The 15,609-nt window shown below is 45.1% G+C and overlaps 1 protein-coding gene across 1 annotated transcript in view; it reads right to left on the bottom strand.

Annotated features, from left to right (window-relative positions):
- Positions 1-8,489: 8,489 nt before the first annotated feature.
- Positions 8,490-15,609, bottom strand: part of CRISPLD2 (cysteine rich secretory protein LCCL domain containing 2) — a 30,490-nt gene continuing 23,370 nt past the window's right edge. The window contains exons 14-15 of the mRNA XM_053987556.1: positions 14,319-14,452; positions 8,490-11,858 (exon numbers count right to left, since the gene is read on the bottom strand). Coding sequence (XP_053843531.1) covers positions 11,804-11,858; positions 14,319-14,452 — 189 coding nt within the window. The 3' untranslated portion in view covers positions 8,490-11,803. The remainder of the gene's footprint in view (positions 11,859-14,318; positions 14,453-15,609) is intronic.

The raw sequence follows: 15,609 nt of genomic DNA, 5'->3' as shown, positions 1-15,609 counted from the left end.
GGTGGCCAATCCAATCCAATCCAATCCAATCCAATCCAATCCAACCCAACCCAATCCAATCCAACCCAACCCAATCCAACCCAATCCAATCCAACCCAACCCAATCCAACCCAACCCAATCCAATCCAATCCAATCCAATCCAACCCAATCCAACCCAATGCAATCCAACCCACCTGTGGCTGGATTCTCACGAGTTGTGAGTTAGATATGGCAGTTAGAAAAGGTAGGTTTGTGGTTTTAGTATCTCCTTTAAATAGTATATCAATGTATTATAGCACAGTTGTAATAAAGAAATCATTCAGCCTGCTGAGCTGGAGCCAGACGTCAGCATTTCTTCCCACCGGGTTCACCTGCACTTACAATAGGCTGCAGCAGAAGGTGTGACTCCATCCCATCACCCGCTGACTCAGTTGGCACTAATGAGGTTTAACGAGGGTGATCATGCTCGGGAAGAGGTGCTGCTGTCCCCGAGGGCATCGTCGGTGTGAGACACTTCATCCAAATGTGTCACTCCCCGACATTGCTCCACAGCAGCCCACCAGCACTCCGCAGCTATTTCAGCAAAGGGCCCGGGGCAGAGCTCAGTTAAACCAGGCAGGAAAGAGCAGTGGGGCAGTTTCGGTGAGTGGCTGTGACCCAGCTGTGCATCACGACTCGAAAATCCACAGTGCAGCCTCCAGAGGAGGAATTACGCAGCTGTGCCTCCAGCCTTTGGGCTTCCTGTGACACATTTGGCTATTTTCTGATTTCTGTGCAATATCCTTTAACAAATCAGGAGGACCACTCATGGGTTCCCACAGCAGGCATTGCCACACCTTTTTCTCAAAGCCAGAGGGGACAGCACGGCCATGGACAGCCAGAACCATGGTCTGATGAAATCTCCTGTCCTGCTTGTGCCATGATGGAAATCATTCACCTCTAAAGACATCCTCTCAAAGATACCACCACTCCTAAAAATCTACGTTTTCCAGCATGGCTGGTTTGGAACCTCTGATTTGTGCAGAACTGGGAGCAGACCTGCAATGGCCAGCTCAGGCCCTGGTTTATGAGACCCATAAATGAGATCCTGACAGGGTTTTCTGAGCCTTTCTTTTCCAAGGGGGTCTGTATTCTTGCACCCTTTGCAATACTCTCTTCCTGTCCAGTCAAAACAGATGTTGAAATCTACAGTAATTCTCAGTACACTCATTAAAAACGAGCCTGTGGTTCATTTCTGCTTCCTCTTCCAATAATTTTCTTGTCTCCCTCCTCTCCCAGGATGAACCTCCCACACCACCAGCACAAGGGGTTCCCTGAGCTCAGTCTGTGCCCACAGCGCAGGGCAAGGGAAGAGAGGAAGGGAGAGGAAATGTAAAGATGGGTGGCTGTGCAAGACCCAGGGGTCTCAGATCTGCCTTTAATGAAAGGCAGAGATCACAGAAGATAATGAGAAGGTACAGGAGAGCTCAGCTTAAAAGTGGGGCTTTGATGAGAAACATCTGCCAAAACCACTGTGCCCAGAGGGCTGGTAGGTCAGAGGTGTGGGTGGGAATAGGATTTCCTTCTGCTTTACACACCCCCAGCTCTGGGAATGACTCCCTTGCTCATCCACCAACCCAGAGATGCTCCCATGGATGGGATGAAGTTTATGAAGACACAAAATCTCTCTGCATCCCTCAGGACAGGGCTGGTTAAACTGGGCTTACAAATGGAGCAGCTGCAAGGGACCATCCACTTGTCAGTGGCCAAGCACAAACCCGGTGGTGCTGCAACAGCAGGAGTTGGGCTTTCCTCCAGGCTTGTCATCCCTGGCAGTTTTCCAGGCTGCCTGTGCTGTTTGACCAGCTGAGTGAGCTGTTCCATTAATTTTCCCCGAGGAAAGTCCGCTGGGAAGCCGTTGATATGGAGAGGAAGAGACAAGGGCTGTGTTGTCTGCCCAGCCTCCGAGCTGGAACGGTGCCCACAATTTCCAGAAAACCCAAATGTTAGCTCAGGAAAAGCAAGGCTGCTTGTGGCTGTGTTCTCCTAGTGAGAAAATTTCCTTTGCATTGCATGTAGCTGGAAGAATGACATCCTCTCGTATCCCACAGAAGATGGCTTTCCTGGAAAAAGGCAGAGCCTGTAGTCAAACTCTTCCAGGTGCTTTCAGGGGAAGGGAGAAATGTGTCCTCAGCACTTGTGGACAATTTCAGCACCATGTGAGAATCTGTCTGGTGAAGATTTGCAGGACATGTGCTCATATCCTACACCCCTGAGACCCTCAGGTTAAAAGGAAAGGAAAACTGGCTCCATGTGTCCTTGCTGGCCTCTCAGTGCCACCACAGCTCCGTAGGAAGAACTGTCCCTACAGCCACAGTGTCCCTTTTCTCCTTCCATTGGATCAGCCCAAAAGGCAAATGTGAAGAGGAGCATCCATTCCCCATCCCTGAAAAAGAACCTGCACCTGCACGGCCACGTGGGAGCAAAAAGCTCTTACCTTTCAATTAATGAAAGGTGATTAATTAATGAATCAACTGCTCAGAGCTAAAAGCTCTCACAGAGTCCTTCCAAAACCAGGGTTTGGCTTAAAGGAGCTGAGGAACTGGAAGCAAGAAGTAGTTTGGGACCACCTAAGTGGCAGCAGGCCTGGCAGGATGGGCTGCACAGCCAGGACACAGCGTCGTGGAATTACTGATGATGAAACTGGGTCTTTCATAACTGCAGAATAAAACACTTTTCTGTTGGGGAAGAAAAGGAAAATAAGTTTGAGGGGGTTCAAAGTTTAAGGATCACCTCCCATCCTGACTTCCACTCATCCCCTGGGTTTTGGGGACTGGCTTTCATTCAAAGCACACAGCAAAGCTTCGCTCAGATTTCACAAAAATAAGGTGTTAGGCTCCAGTTTGAGTCCTTATGGCCCCTTGCTCCTCTTCATTATTCCATTCCATTCCATTCCATTCCATTCCATTCCATTCCATTCCATTCCATTCCATAAAAGCCTTTCTCCTTTACAGTTCTGTCTGGAGCTTCTTAGGTTTCTTCAGCTGACACTCCTTCTCAATTTCACAAAAAAATTGCTCCTCTCTTCACCCAGATAGCATCTCAGTCTCCATGTAAGCCAGCAAAAGCCAGTGAAACAACGTCGGAAAAAAAGAAAAAAAAACAAATAATAAAATTAATTAAAATTTTTCATTAATGCTTTTCAACTCCAACAAGCTTTTAAGAAGCCACACATTCAAACATGAAAAGAAATTACTGAAATAACTGTAATTTCACTTTTTTAAACAGTGTCTTTTTAAATTTTTTTAAATATATTTTGGTCAACGAAACCACTTTTTACTTAAAACTGCCTCACTACAAAAACGAGGATTGGCTTTCACTCCTTTTTGATCCTTAATGAGACAGAAATGCTTTGGGGGTTTGGGTAGTTGCATAAATTTTACGTAATGTGGTTGGCTTGGGGTTGGTTTTTTCTTTCCTAAAGGTCAGTCAATCAAAAAAAACCACCCCTCATTTATCTGTAATTTGCAATTATGGATTCAGACCCTCCAATTCCCTGGGAATGCCCCACTGTTGACCCTTGGATGAGGAGTGCTGCTTGGGTCCCTTCCAGGGAAATTGCTCCCCTCGTGGGACTGAGACTCCAACCAGTTTCACTGGGCCAAGGCCTCGGAGCAGCTCCAAGCCTGTGTCTCAAATGGGAAAGGCTGGCACACAAGAAAAAAGAAATAAATAGAGGAACACATACCCAATTCTCTAATATTGCGCATTAAAAAAACCTGCCTTGCAGGTCCTGCTGATATTTCTGCTCCTGGTGTGTGAATTATTAATATTTAGTATCTGTGACTCACTGATATTTACTTTAGGAGGTATTTTTATGAAGTTTGAGTGTTGTCTCGATGTAGGAGCTAACGGAGGCTCCTGTTGTTAATGTCCAGGGAGCCCTCCCTGAACAAACTTTTCTGGTCGCTGTTTAAACTGGGCTGCTGGGCTCTTTTGAGGCCCTGACCCTCCGAGGCTGAGCACTGAGGCTGGCAGGGATGGCCCTGCTGGGACACAGCTAATTTTAAACCTGGATCCCATGGCAAAGGGAAAAAAAACCCCTCGATTTTACTGGCAAAACTGTCACAGTCGAACGTTGTGCTCAGATTACGGGAAGAGGCTGCGAGGGAGCACACACTCAATCCCTTTTTTGGGTACTTGGCATCAATTTTATCTGAAGTCATGGATTATATAAGAGAAGAGCAGAGACTTCACACAACTCTCTCCTGCGTCAGTGCGGGACACCCAGGGCGGGGGGACCCTCCACTCCAGCCTCCCTGTTGTGCCACACCGTGCCCAGGGCCAAGGGGACAGGGCTTGGCCACTTTTCCAGTAACTCTCCTTAAAAGTGCATCACAAGCATTTTCTGGAACTGCATCCAGAGCTGTCCACAGCATCGACTAAGAGCTGGCTCCTGAAGTCCTTTTCTTGGTCTAGACGCGAATCTTTGGAGCTCATGAAAACTTGGGTGTTTTCATAATTTTATGGCTCTCGTTAAAATGGCCAGTGTCCAAACGAGTCCCCATTTAGTGCTTTGGATTTGCAGAGATCATTGTTTGCTGATAATGAAGCTGTTCCCAAGGAGAGCACTGTCCAGCACTGGGCTGCTCAGCAGCCTGCATCTGTTTTGCTGTAAGGTTTTGGGACAGCTTGACTTCCCTGGTGCCTTTGGAAAGGCACACACAGCCTGCTGAGCTGGCCAGCTGCCCTCAGACGCCTGAGATGGTTTCATGACTCTGCAGATGAGAAAATTTCCATGGTCTCCCTCTCCCCACCCAGAGCCTGCCCTCAGATGGTGCTGCACGCCTGGCACGGGGAGGAGATGCCTTCTGTGCCTGTGCCCAGCCTGGCTCAGTGACACTCCCAGGGGATGCCCTAAACCACCCCTTCCTTGCCAGCATTTCTGAAAGGTTGTCCCCACTATTTTATCCCAGACACAGCAGCCACGGGTCCATCTGCAGCTGTACCTCAGAATTCATCTATCTGCCAAAAGACCTAAAAAAAAAAAAAAACAAACCCAAAAACCAACCAAAAATACCTGAACAACAAAGACTTAAAACAACAATGACTATTTTTTATCGTGACTGCCATGGCACTGCACACCTTCATCTAGGCTGCTTCTGCCAGGTCATCTCTACCTGTGCCACCCATGGGAAAATCACAGTCCCTGCTTGTGCACCATCCTGGTCCAAACAGAGGATAGCCCATCCCACATGATGGAATGTTTCCTTTAACTTGGAAAATTATAGGGAAAAAAGACACCTGGGAGGACCACCAAGACATTTTCTAGTCCATCCTCCACTCAAAGCAGGATCTCATTTTAGGAGCTGCCATCCAGAATAATCTTAAAGACCTGGAATGATGTCTTGAAAAGACCACACAAGTAATCTGCTCCAGCCAGAGCCTTTACCAATGGTCTCAGTGTTTCCTACTACATTTTCAGCCCATCCTTTCCCAGTGGGCATGAAGAACCCTCTCTCCCTTTACTGTACCTTTACACACCACAGGCGTCCTCTTCTTCACCTTTTCCATCCTCAGAGAGCTCTCCTGCTTTCTCAGGAGTTGTTTTAGCTCTCAGGTCTCTCTCTCTCATTCCTCCTGGAATTCCCACAGTGGGATGAATATTTTCCAGGCAGTAACAGGACAAACCCAGACAATGTCATATTGCACCAGGGACCTGAACAGAGGAAGAAAAGCTGGAAGGTTTCTCACCTGCCTTGCTGATCTTTTCACACCTGATATGACTTTTATCTCCTTGGCCATAACGTGATGGTTTTGGCTCTTCATCTCAGTTGGGCTGAGCTGTTCCTTACTGGTTGGTCTCCATCTTTTATTATTCCTTGTACTCTTCCCTTCCAAGTGTCATCTCATTTTTCACCTGTTTGTTCCAGCACAGGTACTGATGCAGTTTTGGAGCTCCCTGCATTGATATAAATAATATTTTCATTACAAACACATCAAGTAAGATGGTATCAACACCCCTACCTCCTATAGTCAAACTCTATTGGGTTTTACTCTCTTTTTTTTTCAAATTTACAAAGCCTGCTCAGCTAGTGGAAGGGGAAATTAGGCTGCTTTTGAGATTTGTTTCTGACAAACTTGTCCTCTAGCCCCTGGGTTTAATTCATAGGTGGTATTTTCTCAGCTTCCACATGTGCAAAAGGCAGATGTGCAGAAACAAGCCCTGAGGCAGCTACTAAACAAGAACTTCAGATATCAGTCAAGCACTCCTCAGGACAGTTGTATGTGTTGGCAGGTCCCCCCTTGGGTCACAGTCACCCACAGCCCCTAAACCACAGGAGCCCAAACCTGACAGAATCAGCCCTTGGAGGACATCCCAAAGCTCTGGGTTTATTTTGCTCCCTTCTTCTTTCTGCTCTCATGTTCCACCTGCGCCTCCTGACTTTTCACCCGCTATAAATATCCCTGTATTCCTTTTGACACTGAATCTCCCTGCCATGTGCTGGGCTGTGCAGTGGCTGGGGGACACTGTGGACAGCCCTCCCCTGGGTGAGGAGCAGAGGGAGCAGCACAAGGCAGACCTTGTCTGTTGACTTAACTCCCTAACCCAATTTTAACCACTGTCAACAAGATAGAAGGGTGGTTTCTGTTTACACTGAGGCTTCTTTGCGCTGCTCTCCCCACACCCTAAAGTGGCATAAATGACTCCTAAGTGCCTCAAAGTAGGTCCTTAGTGCAACTAAGAGCCAACCTCATCGTTTGCAAAATGGCTTTGAAAACATCGGGGGGCATCCTATAAATGACTGTGGGTTTTTGGAAGGACACCCACCCCAAGGTATGCCCGTGCTATACATAGGCTCTGATGAGCTCAGCACGGGCTGAGGAGCAGCCAGCAGAAGGCAAAACAACCAGCAACAAGATATTTGTGCCCGGGGCAGCAAGCAGAGAGAGCCCTGCTGCTTGTTGATCCCCCAGGACTCCCAGCAATGTGGGAATATCAGATCTGCCACCCTCGCCCAGCTCCATGTGAGTTTCTCTTTCCTTTCTCCTCTACTTTCCTTCAACCTGCCAATCTTTACGTCTTCTCAGCTAAAACAGAATCTGGATCCCACCCCAGCTGGGAAAAAAAAATAATGATTATTTCTCCTGCCTGTGTGTTTCGCCCTGAGCCTTCCCTTACCTGGTTTTCATACCTGTTGTACAGCAAGCAGGGACAGCTTTGTTTGCCACACAGCACTTGTGATAACACCAGTTTCTGGTGGACAAGCAGAGGACAAAGCCCAGGGCTCGAGCAGGAGGAGACAAAACCAGAGACAGTGTCAAAGGATGGCAAGCTGACCCAAAGGATGGGTTAGGTTCAGCCCTAAATTTTGAGCGTTATGCTGTTTTGCTCTCTAGGCCAACCAGGACCTAAATTTTACCACAGAACTCACAGAATCATAGAATGGATTCAGTTGGAAGGGACCTTAAATATCATCAGGTTCCAAATCACAGAGTGGGGCATTTTGTAGCACCAACAAATAAGATATCAAACAACTATTACCATTAATGGGATGTTCTAGGCAGCCTCACAATAACCAATAGCCTGGACTCCCCTCTCTGCTTACCTTTAAGCTCTGCTTAGGAAAATCCTCCCAAATATATTCAGCAGAGATATTTTTGCAGCAGTAAGAATGGGGGAAGGAAAGCACAGAGTAAATTCAAATGGGCACTTTGGAACTGCAGAGCGTGCAGGAGCCATGAAACTCCCCTTTGACAGAAATCACTGGCAGGGCAATAACGAGGTTATCTCATCAGTCCTAGGCTGGGACTATTTACAGGGAAATACTGTTCAACCAGAACTGCATCAGCCCAGCCCTGAAGTAAAGCAAACATCTCTGGATTTAACATTAATCCTCTTGTATAGGCAATGAAAAACACAAATTTCATGGCCTGGTCATCAGGACCTCATCCCATGGCCCAGCCTACATTTTTGGTCAAAACCCATCTGGTGCTCATTGTCTGGAGGATGAGTTATGAACCTCCCTGCGTTGCTTCTTTAACCAAATGGGGTTGGATTTCCAGGAAAAATCTTGGTTTGATTTGTAGTGCTGTCAGCAAGGATGAGCCTGGAGAAAATTTCAAAGGGAATTACAAAATCTGAATACTTTTCCTTTCAAAAAATTCACACCAGCCTGCTCAGGTGGGGAGGAGTTCACCTCACTTGCATTTTGCAGCTCTAAATCATTAAACACTATTTCCATCCCATTAATGTAATTCAGCACTTATGTTGCAGGGATTCAAAGACAGGCAGTGATTTTCCCTTACTCTCAGTATGTTTCACTCAGGATATCTCTTATTTTTGATGGGGTAAAGACTGAGTTTTAATGCCTGGGTACTGGGCAGTTAGTGGAATTGGCTTTGCACATCCCAATCTCTTTCGGAGTCCCCAAGGAATGCGCTAGTCCCCAGATTAACCCCAAATAGCTCTTCTACCAAGTCTTCAACCCAACCCAACTCTGGCTGAGCACTAAAGACAAGGGAAGCATTCATTCCAGGAAGGTTTTATTTCACAAATAATTCAGAAATCAAAAGAAAATTGAAGGGTAGGGAGGAAAAGATATTTTACAATTCTGTATTTAGACAAAAAAAAAAAAAAAATCTAGTTTATAAACAACCACGGCCCCTTGGAAAACATGCAAAGGCACACAAAAATGTACAAGTAACTTTTATACATAGGAAGTAAAATACACCATTTTTCATAGAAAAAAAAAAAAAAAAAAAGAAAAGCAACTCTATGAACTGGCCCTAAATATTTAGACTGCACAAGTGGTGAACTGGAGCCTCCTCAACCAGCTGTTGGCTGGAAGTCTTAAAAAGAAGGAATGAGTGGAGCCCAGGCCCCACCAGCACAGGCTCTGGATTTCACCCTGGTTGTGTTTCCTGGAGATTGGGCTGAGCCAGGTGTTTTGCAACGACCATGCCATTGCTTCCAAACCCCAGATTATTGGAACAGAACAACCAGGCAGCACCAGCTTTGGCTACACCTGGATGCTTCAGGTGCCTACAGATCTGCTGAGCTGGGGCTGAGGAGGACAGGGCCTGGTGAGATACAGACGTGATGCATCTTTAAGCTGCACTGAAATATAGCAGGCTGAGAAATGTCTTGGTATCAGAAATAAAACCTGTCAACATTTGGCTAAAAACTGGTACTGTCCCACCTATTCATGAATAGCTAGCACACATGATGGCAAGTCATCGATAGGTCATGACTGCCTTGGAGGACCTGATCGCCCCTAATTCTGGGGGAGGTATGTTTAAATTAATAGCACCCAGGACCTCGAAAAATATTTGTGTAGTAAAGTCACAATTTCTCTTTTGTACAACAAATACAAAAATAAACAGATACAGACTTAAATTAACATCGGTTTCTAAAAATCCAAACCAGTTGGCTGAAGATAAAAATACGCAATTGTAACTTGAATTAAGCATTTTAGGATATTTCTGTTGGAATAATAACCCTTCCCCTGTCCCCTTTCCGTCACCTAGGTACATCCCCAGCTGTTTGGATTTTTATGTGCTCCCAGTAATCCCCTGGGTTTTACTCCAAGAGCCCTCACAGTCCTTTCCATCACCTTCCATCCGTAATTTTCATGGATCCTACACTAGAGTCAAGGTGTTTTATGTGCTCCTGCAGTCCCCATGAACCTGACTGCACCTCTCACTCTCTCCAATTCCATTCCCAGCCCATTTGGCCCAGGATGTCCCAGATTCTTGCTGCAGTGTTGGATGGGCTCGAACCAGACCATGCGCACCCCAACGCTTCACAGCGGGCAGAAACGGGGAAGCTTTTCCTCACTGCCAACATCTCAAAAGCTCCCAACCAGCAGCTTTTCTAGGATGTGTTCCAGCTGTTTTTAACATCCATTTATTTAGCAAGAAAAAGAAATGGTTCCGTTTTCCTGTCTAAAGTCAATACTGTACACCTTGAACGACAATACTACATAAACAAAGATGACACGAAGGGTCACTTCTCTCTATCCACCCCAAAAGTAGCTTTTCTGTGCAGTGTTTTTTGGAGACAGTGAAAAGCAGCTCCAATTTCAGGTTTTACAAAAGGTTTCTTTCCAAATTCAGATTTTATGGAGAAATAAATCCCAGTGGTGGGACAAACCGAGTGATAAATGTCATTTAAATGTCATTTCCTTGCTGATTTCATGGCGTTTACAGAATTAAAGAAGCATTTAATCATATAAATGCTTTTGGTCTGTGTTTTGAAAGAGCTTGATGAGATGGCTCTTATATCTGTCTAGATTAAACCAAACATGTTCTGGGCATAAGAGCAGCTGTGAATCATCTGCCAAACAGAGGGAAATATTTTCCCATTTGTTATCCAATATATTACAATTCAGTTATTGAACGGAAGGACTGTGCATTTACAAAAACTGAAGAACCACTCTTGGCTTTGTCTTCTCATGACTGATGAATTTATTGGATGTGTGTGTATTAAAACCCACCAGATTTGTGTTTAGACCAATCATAAAAATTTGTTTCCAATATGCAGCAGAGAATATCCTTCTGCCTTAAAAAAGCAGCTCATGCTGAACCTTTCTCTTGGCTTTGAAATGCATTTTGGTGCACGTCAAGACAAAAATATCAAAATAGGTAATAACACCATTACAACACCTTGTGAGTTTTGCAAAGCCTTTCATCCTGGATATCAAATGCTCATGGGTACAGCATTTGCACTGAAAGTGGAGATCTGTTGGCTTCACAATTGGAAATTCCTGGAAAAAAATAATCTACCCCAATTTATGCTGCATCTTTAAAGTCTCAGAACTGCACACACCACAAGGAGCTTCACAAAGGGAAAGTGAACCTGCTTCCTACAGATGCCACCATTCCTAGCAGAAATAAGATTAATTTTATCACTACTCAACTACTATAAAACAACCAGCACTGCTGTATAAACCAATACACTGCATTTAACTGAAGTTATGGCATGGAGTACAGGATGAGATGTGCCAGCACAGGAGCCCAATTCTCTGACTGCTCAGAGATTGCCAGACTTGCAAAATGCCTGGGAGTGTGTTTGACCAGCAAACACCAAACCTGCTCTTTGGATGATCTGGTGGCCTCATTTTCTGCAGTGAGGATCTCTGCCACCGTTTTACACCTTGCTCCAGGCCCACAAAACCTCAATTTTGGCTGCCAAGAACATCTCCAAACCCCATCGTTCAAGGTACCCAGCAGCCTCACGCAGCCGTGCTGCCACCTCAGTGGGAAAACACCACTTTTTATCCTCTTTTGCACAGAAACCATCCAACATACACAAAAATCACTCTGTCAAAGCCCATCCTCTCCCCCAACAATGCAAATTTTCAATGAGTTTCTCATTTCAAAGTGTCCAGCGCCTGGACAGCCGCTCACTCCTGAGTCTGCTCATCCTCACACCCATCCCAGGAGAAGCTTCACACCCTAAAAACACCATCCAGGGCCAGGCTGAGATCCCTGAATCTGCTGCACATGGAGCCACCGCCGTCCTGTGTAGCAACACCTCTGGTAAAATAAAACTTAGAACAGTTTATGGTTGCTGAATGCCCCTAGAGAAACAAAGACACGAGACAAAAAGATACAACGCTGCACGGGTGCGATGAGATGCCAACAGCTGAGTCAGAACCTGGGGTCTTTTTTTGGGGTTTTTTTTTTTTTTTTTCTTTTTTTCCCCCTTTTCTTTTGGAATTCCCTGAAGGAGATCGGCAAGGAGGGTACGGGCAGAGCTGATGCCGTTCAGAGGAGCTTTGGCGTCTCTGGAGATCAACAGAGAGCTCTCCCAAAGAAACCTGCACCTTCCCTGGGGGCTTACTGCTTCACAGCAAAGATTCGGAAGGCGTTCCCATCTGAAGGATTCTTCAAGCTGGAGACAAAGAAAAGAGGAAAAGAAAACAAACATGGAATGAACCAAGTCAAGACACTGCAGAACCCAAACAGGCAGCTCTGAATTGCTCCTATCTCTTTCCTACCAGGAGTAGGAGAAAGATAAAGGATGAAAAAGAAGTGGCACAAATCCATGGTTTCACCTTTTTTTTTTTTTTTTTTTCAATCCAAATCTGTAGTGCTAATGCCAAGAAAAGGAGCTGGAAGACAACAGATTCTCTTACAGCTTTTATCCAAGGAACACTGTGCTCCCTTGTGCAGAGATTCAGGCATAAAGAGGAATATGTTTTCCTAAGAAAACAGTTGTCAAATATGTTGGCAGGTTCCCAGGGCCTGTCTGGCTTGGCTCCTAGTGCTGGGAGTGGGAATGGCCAGATCAGCTCATGTTAAATGACAATAAATATGAATATTCCTTTTCAATCTGCAGAGGTGTCCCCAGCTGCTTTGACTCCAAGCTGTGTGGGGTGGCTGTGTGCAGGGAAAAGGGGATGTTTCTATTCCCAGGTCCTACAGCACTGAAAAAACCCAGGAAAAATACAAAATTTCATCTTCCCACAAAATAAATATTGCAACAAGGGTAAAGACCCAGTCAATCCTCAAGGCAATCTTTTCCCATACCTGTTTGGGTGTGTATCTTTACCCAAGGTTATTTCCAGTGTCCTAAAGGGTAAGGGTTCACCTTCATCTTGGAAAAGCCATTTCACTGTCTGGTGGATCTCACAGCATGAGGCTGCTCCTTACTGCAGTGTAAATAACATTTTCCAAATCTTCATCCCTGCTGTGAGGTCTCTGGTTTCCCTCACCCCTCAGATCAGCACTGGCTGCTCACATTGCACATCCCTGAGAGTTGTGGGATGTATTCTTAGCTAGGGCACAGTTTGCCATCCCAGTAAAAAGTTGTCTTTTAGTATAAAAGATAAGTGAAAGCAAAACTGAGATAGAAAAAAAGAAATCAAAGGAACAGGAGGTTTTTCACCTAAATTCAAGTTATCCAATTGGAAAATGCTGGCCCTGGTAATCTATGTTAAAACCCCCATATTTAACAGCTGTAGTTTTCCTGTCTTAGTCTGGTTTTATTTCTTGAGATGCTCTAAAGCGTTCTGGAATATCCATTGTTAGAACAAAACCAGCAAACTTGATAGAATTCCTTATGGTCTTTATAAAAGAAGAATTGCACAGAGCAGAGTTAGCAGTGACCAAAACCCCCCCTAAATGTGGGAAATTCTATTCTTGTGAAGATAGGTCTGATAGAAATCAGTGCCATCACACCAATATCTGAAAAAATACATAACAGATTGAAAGTGGAGTCTCAAATTAGGAAGGATTGGATGACCTGTGACTGGATTGTTGTGATCTTGAGGAGGTGCAGGATTTTGGAAGCATGGATTTGCAATTGGTCACCAGCATGGTTGGCCCAAGAGAAATTATTAAAAAAAAAAAACCTACAAGGGTGGCAAATTCATCTTCAAAAAGTGTTTGATCATGTCTCAAGAGTTTAATTTACTTATTTCAAAGAGAATAGAGGACATGAATCAACAAATACAAATGAATCCCACACTCCAGAACTGAATGGAAATCCAAATTATAAACCCCAAATCATGACCTGGGCTGAAAACTGAAAATACCTGTGTTTATCTCCTGATGTGTTAAAACACACAACAAAATGTATTAACATGTGTAGGAATATAAAAAGGTAAAAGACTTTAGAAAGTGCAAAAAGGCTTCAGAAAGTGGACATAAAGCTGAGAAAGGTTGGGAAATTTCAAAACCTTCTCATGGGCAGCTAAGAAATTAAGAACCAAGTAAATACATTTATATTTATCATAAGGAACAAGAAAGAAAAAGAAAGAGCAAGAACTTATTGATAGTTCAAGATGTGAAAAGTCTTGGATATATGCTTTGCAAAGATAGAAAAAGTTTCAATCTTAAATAATGAATTATTGTGTATTGTTTGAGGTTCATAGAAATCCTTTTGTTAATGTTAAACCCACATGGGTCCTTTTCTTATTGGTTAATGACTTTACACCTTTTATTTTCTGCTATTGGTTCAAAGAATATGTATGAAAAGGCTTTGCACGAGCTGCCATCTTGTCTCTGATCTGAATTTGCATGGATGTTGTCGTTTCTCTGTGTCTCTTGCTTTTTACTTGTATGACACAGACAGATTCTAAATCCTAAATCTGTGTAATCCTCGTGCTGCAACAAAATCTAACAAGGCTTAGCGACATTTCACAGCAGCCTGAGCGCAGCTCGTGGCTGGGGGAAGGACAGAGCAGGACAACAGGCTCCATTTGTTTGGGTGTCACAGCTCACGGTGATGCTGCTGGGAAGCCACGTCCTCCCAAGCCACCAGCCTGTCGAGCTGATATCTGCTGGCTCTCCCAGGCAGCTGAACCCGCTGTGGAAAAGAAGAGGGAAGTACAAAGGAGGGAAATCCCACCTCTCTGACTGGACGCCGTTCTTTAAGGAGCCAACGTAGGTTTTCTTCTTTTCCACAGGCATCACGTCCACAAAGCCTCCTCTTTCATCTGAAATGACCCCTGCGTGCACTGCAGTTTTGCAGATGCTGGAGCTCTGAAAAATATTTAATTGTTTTTATGCACTGCCTATATTTTATATACGAAGACTTATCAATTCCATCAACACCAAGGGAAACAGGGAAGAGACAAAGAAACAGTTATGAAACAGTTTTGTCCCTCTTTTGGGCAAACTATGGACTACATCTTGCAGGTATGTCATAATCCCGGGGTGAAAGAAGATCAACCATCACTACAAAGGACAAGCAGATTTTCCATCGTTCTGAGGTGGAGCTGCACCTGTGAGATCATCATAGAATCATGGAAGGGTTTGGGTTGGAAGGGACCTCAAAGACATTTCCAGTTCCACCCCTGCCATGCGCAGGAACACCTTCCACTATCCCAGGTTGCTCCAAGCCCTGTCCAGCCTGGCCTTGGGCACTTCCAGGGATCCAGGGGCAGCCACAGCTGCTCTGGGCACCCTGTGCCAGGGCCTGCCCACCCTCACAGGGAACAATTCCTTCCCAGTGTCCAGTCTAAAACCACATGTCTTCATCTTATCCAGGGCCAAGACTGAATTGAGGACAACTTTCCAGCCAGTGCCTCTTGGGGCTGCACCAGAGAAACCTCTGAGGTGAAACTCTGTGCTACTGACAGCAAAGGTTATTCACACAGTTGCCTGGAAAGGAAGTGCTTCTCCTGAATTAAGGTAAATGATCACTAATTATCTGGGACAGTTCACATCCTTCTTGCTAGGAAAGACAGAAGGGCTGCCCCCTTTGTCTGGTGTAGGTTTTGGATGGGCTTTACCTCATAAAACAGCACCAAATGTGGAGAGAGATTACACTTCTGGAAAGACTAAAGTTTCACTATTGCACATCCCAGATGTGCAGAGTCAGAAGAGCTGGAGGAACACAAACCAGTAACAACGGATGACTAAGCCCCCAAAGCATCCAGGAAAAGGGAGCAAAAGCTGAGAAGGCTGAGGGATAGTGTAAACTTGGCCATCAGCTCTCTGCAGGGTTTACATACAGCAAGCTGGAAGAACAGAAAGGAAAAACCAACTCTGCACAGCGAACTGCAGCAGGTGAAAATCCCAACCCCAGAAATGCCCTGATTGCTAAAAATCCAAGTACCACAAAACCAGAGCCAAGTGCAACTGTTCCCCTTGCATACGTACAGCAGCCCATGCTGCTTCCCTGCCACAGCCATATA

The sequence above is a fragment of the Vidua macroura genome, chromosome 11, assembly GCF_024509145.1.
Source record: "Vidua macroura isolate BioBank_ID:100142 chromosome 11, ASM2450914v1, whole genome shotgun sequence".
Lineage (NCBI taxonomy): Eukaryota > Metazoa > Chordata > Aves > Passeriformes > Viduidae > Vidua > Vidua macroura.
This window is presented reverse-complemented; position numbering and strand designations above follow the sequence as displayed.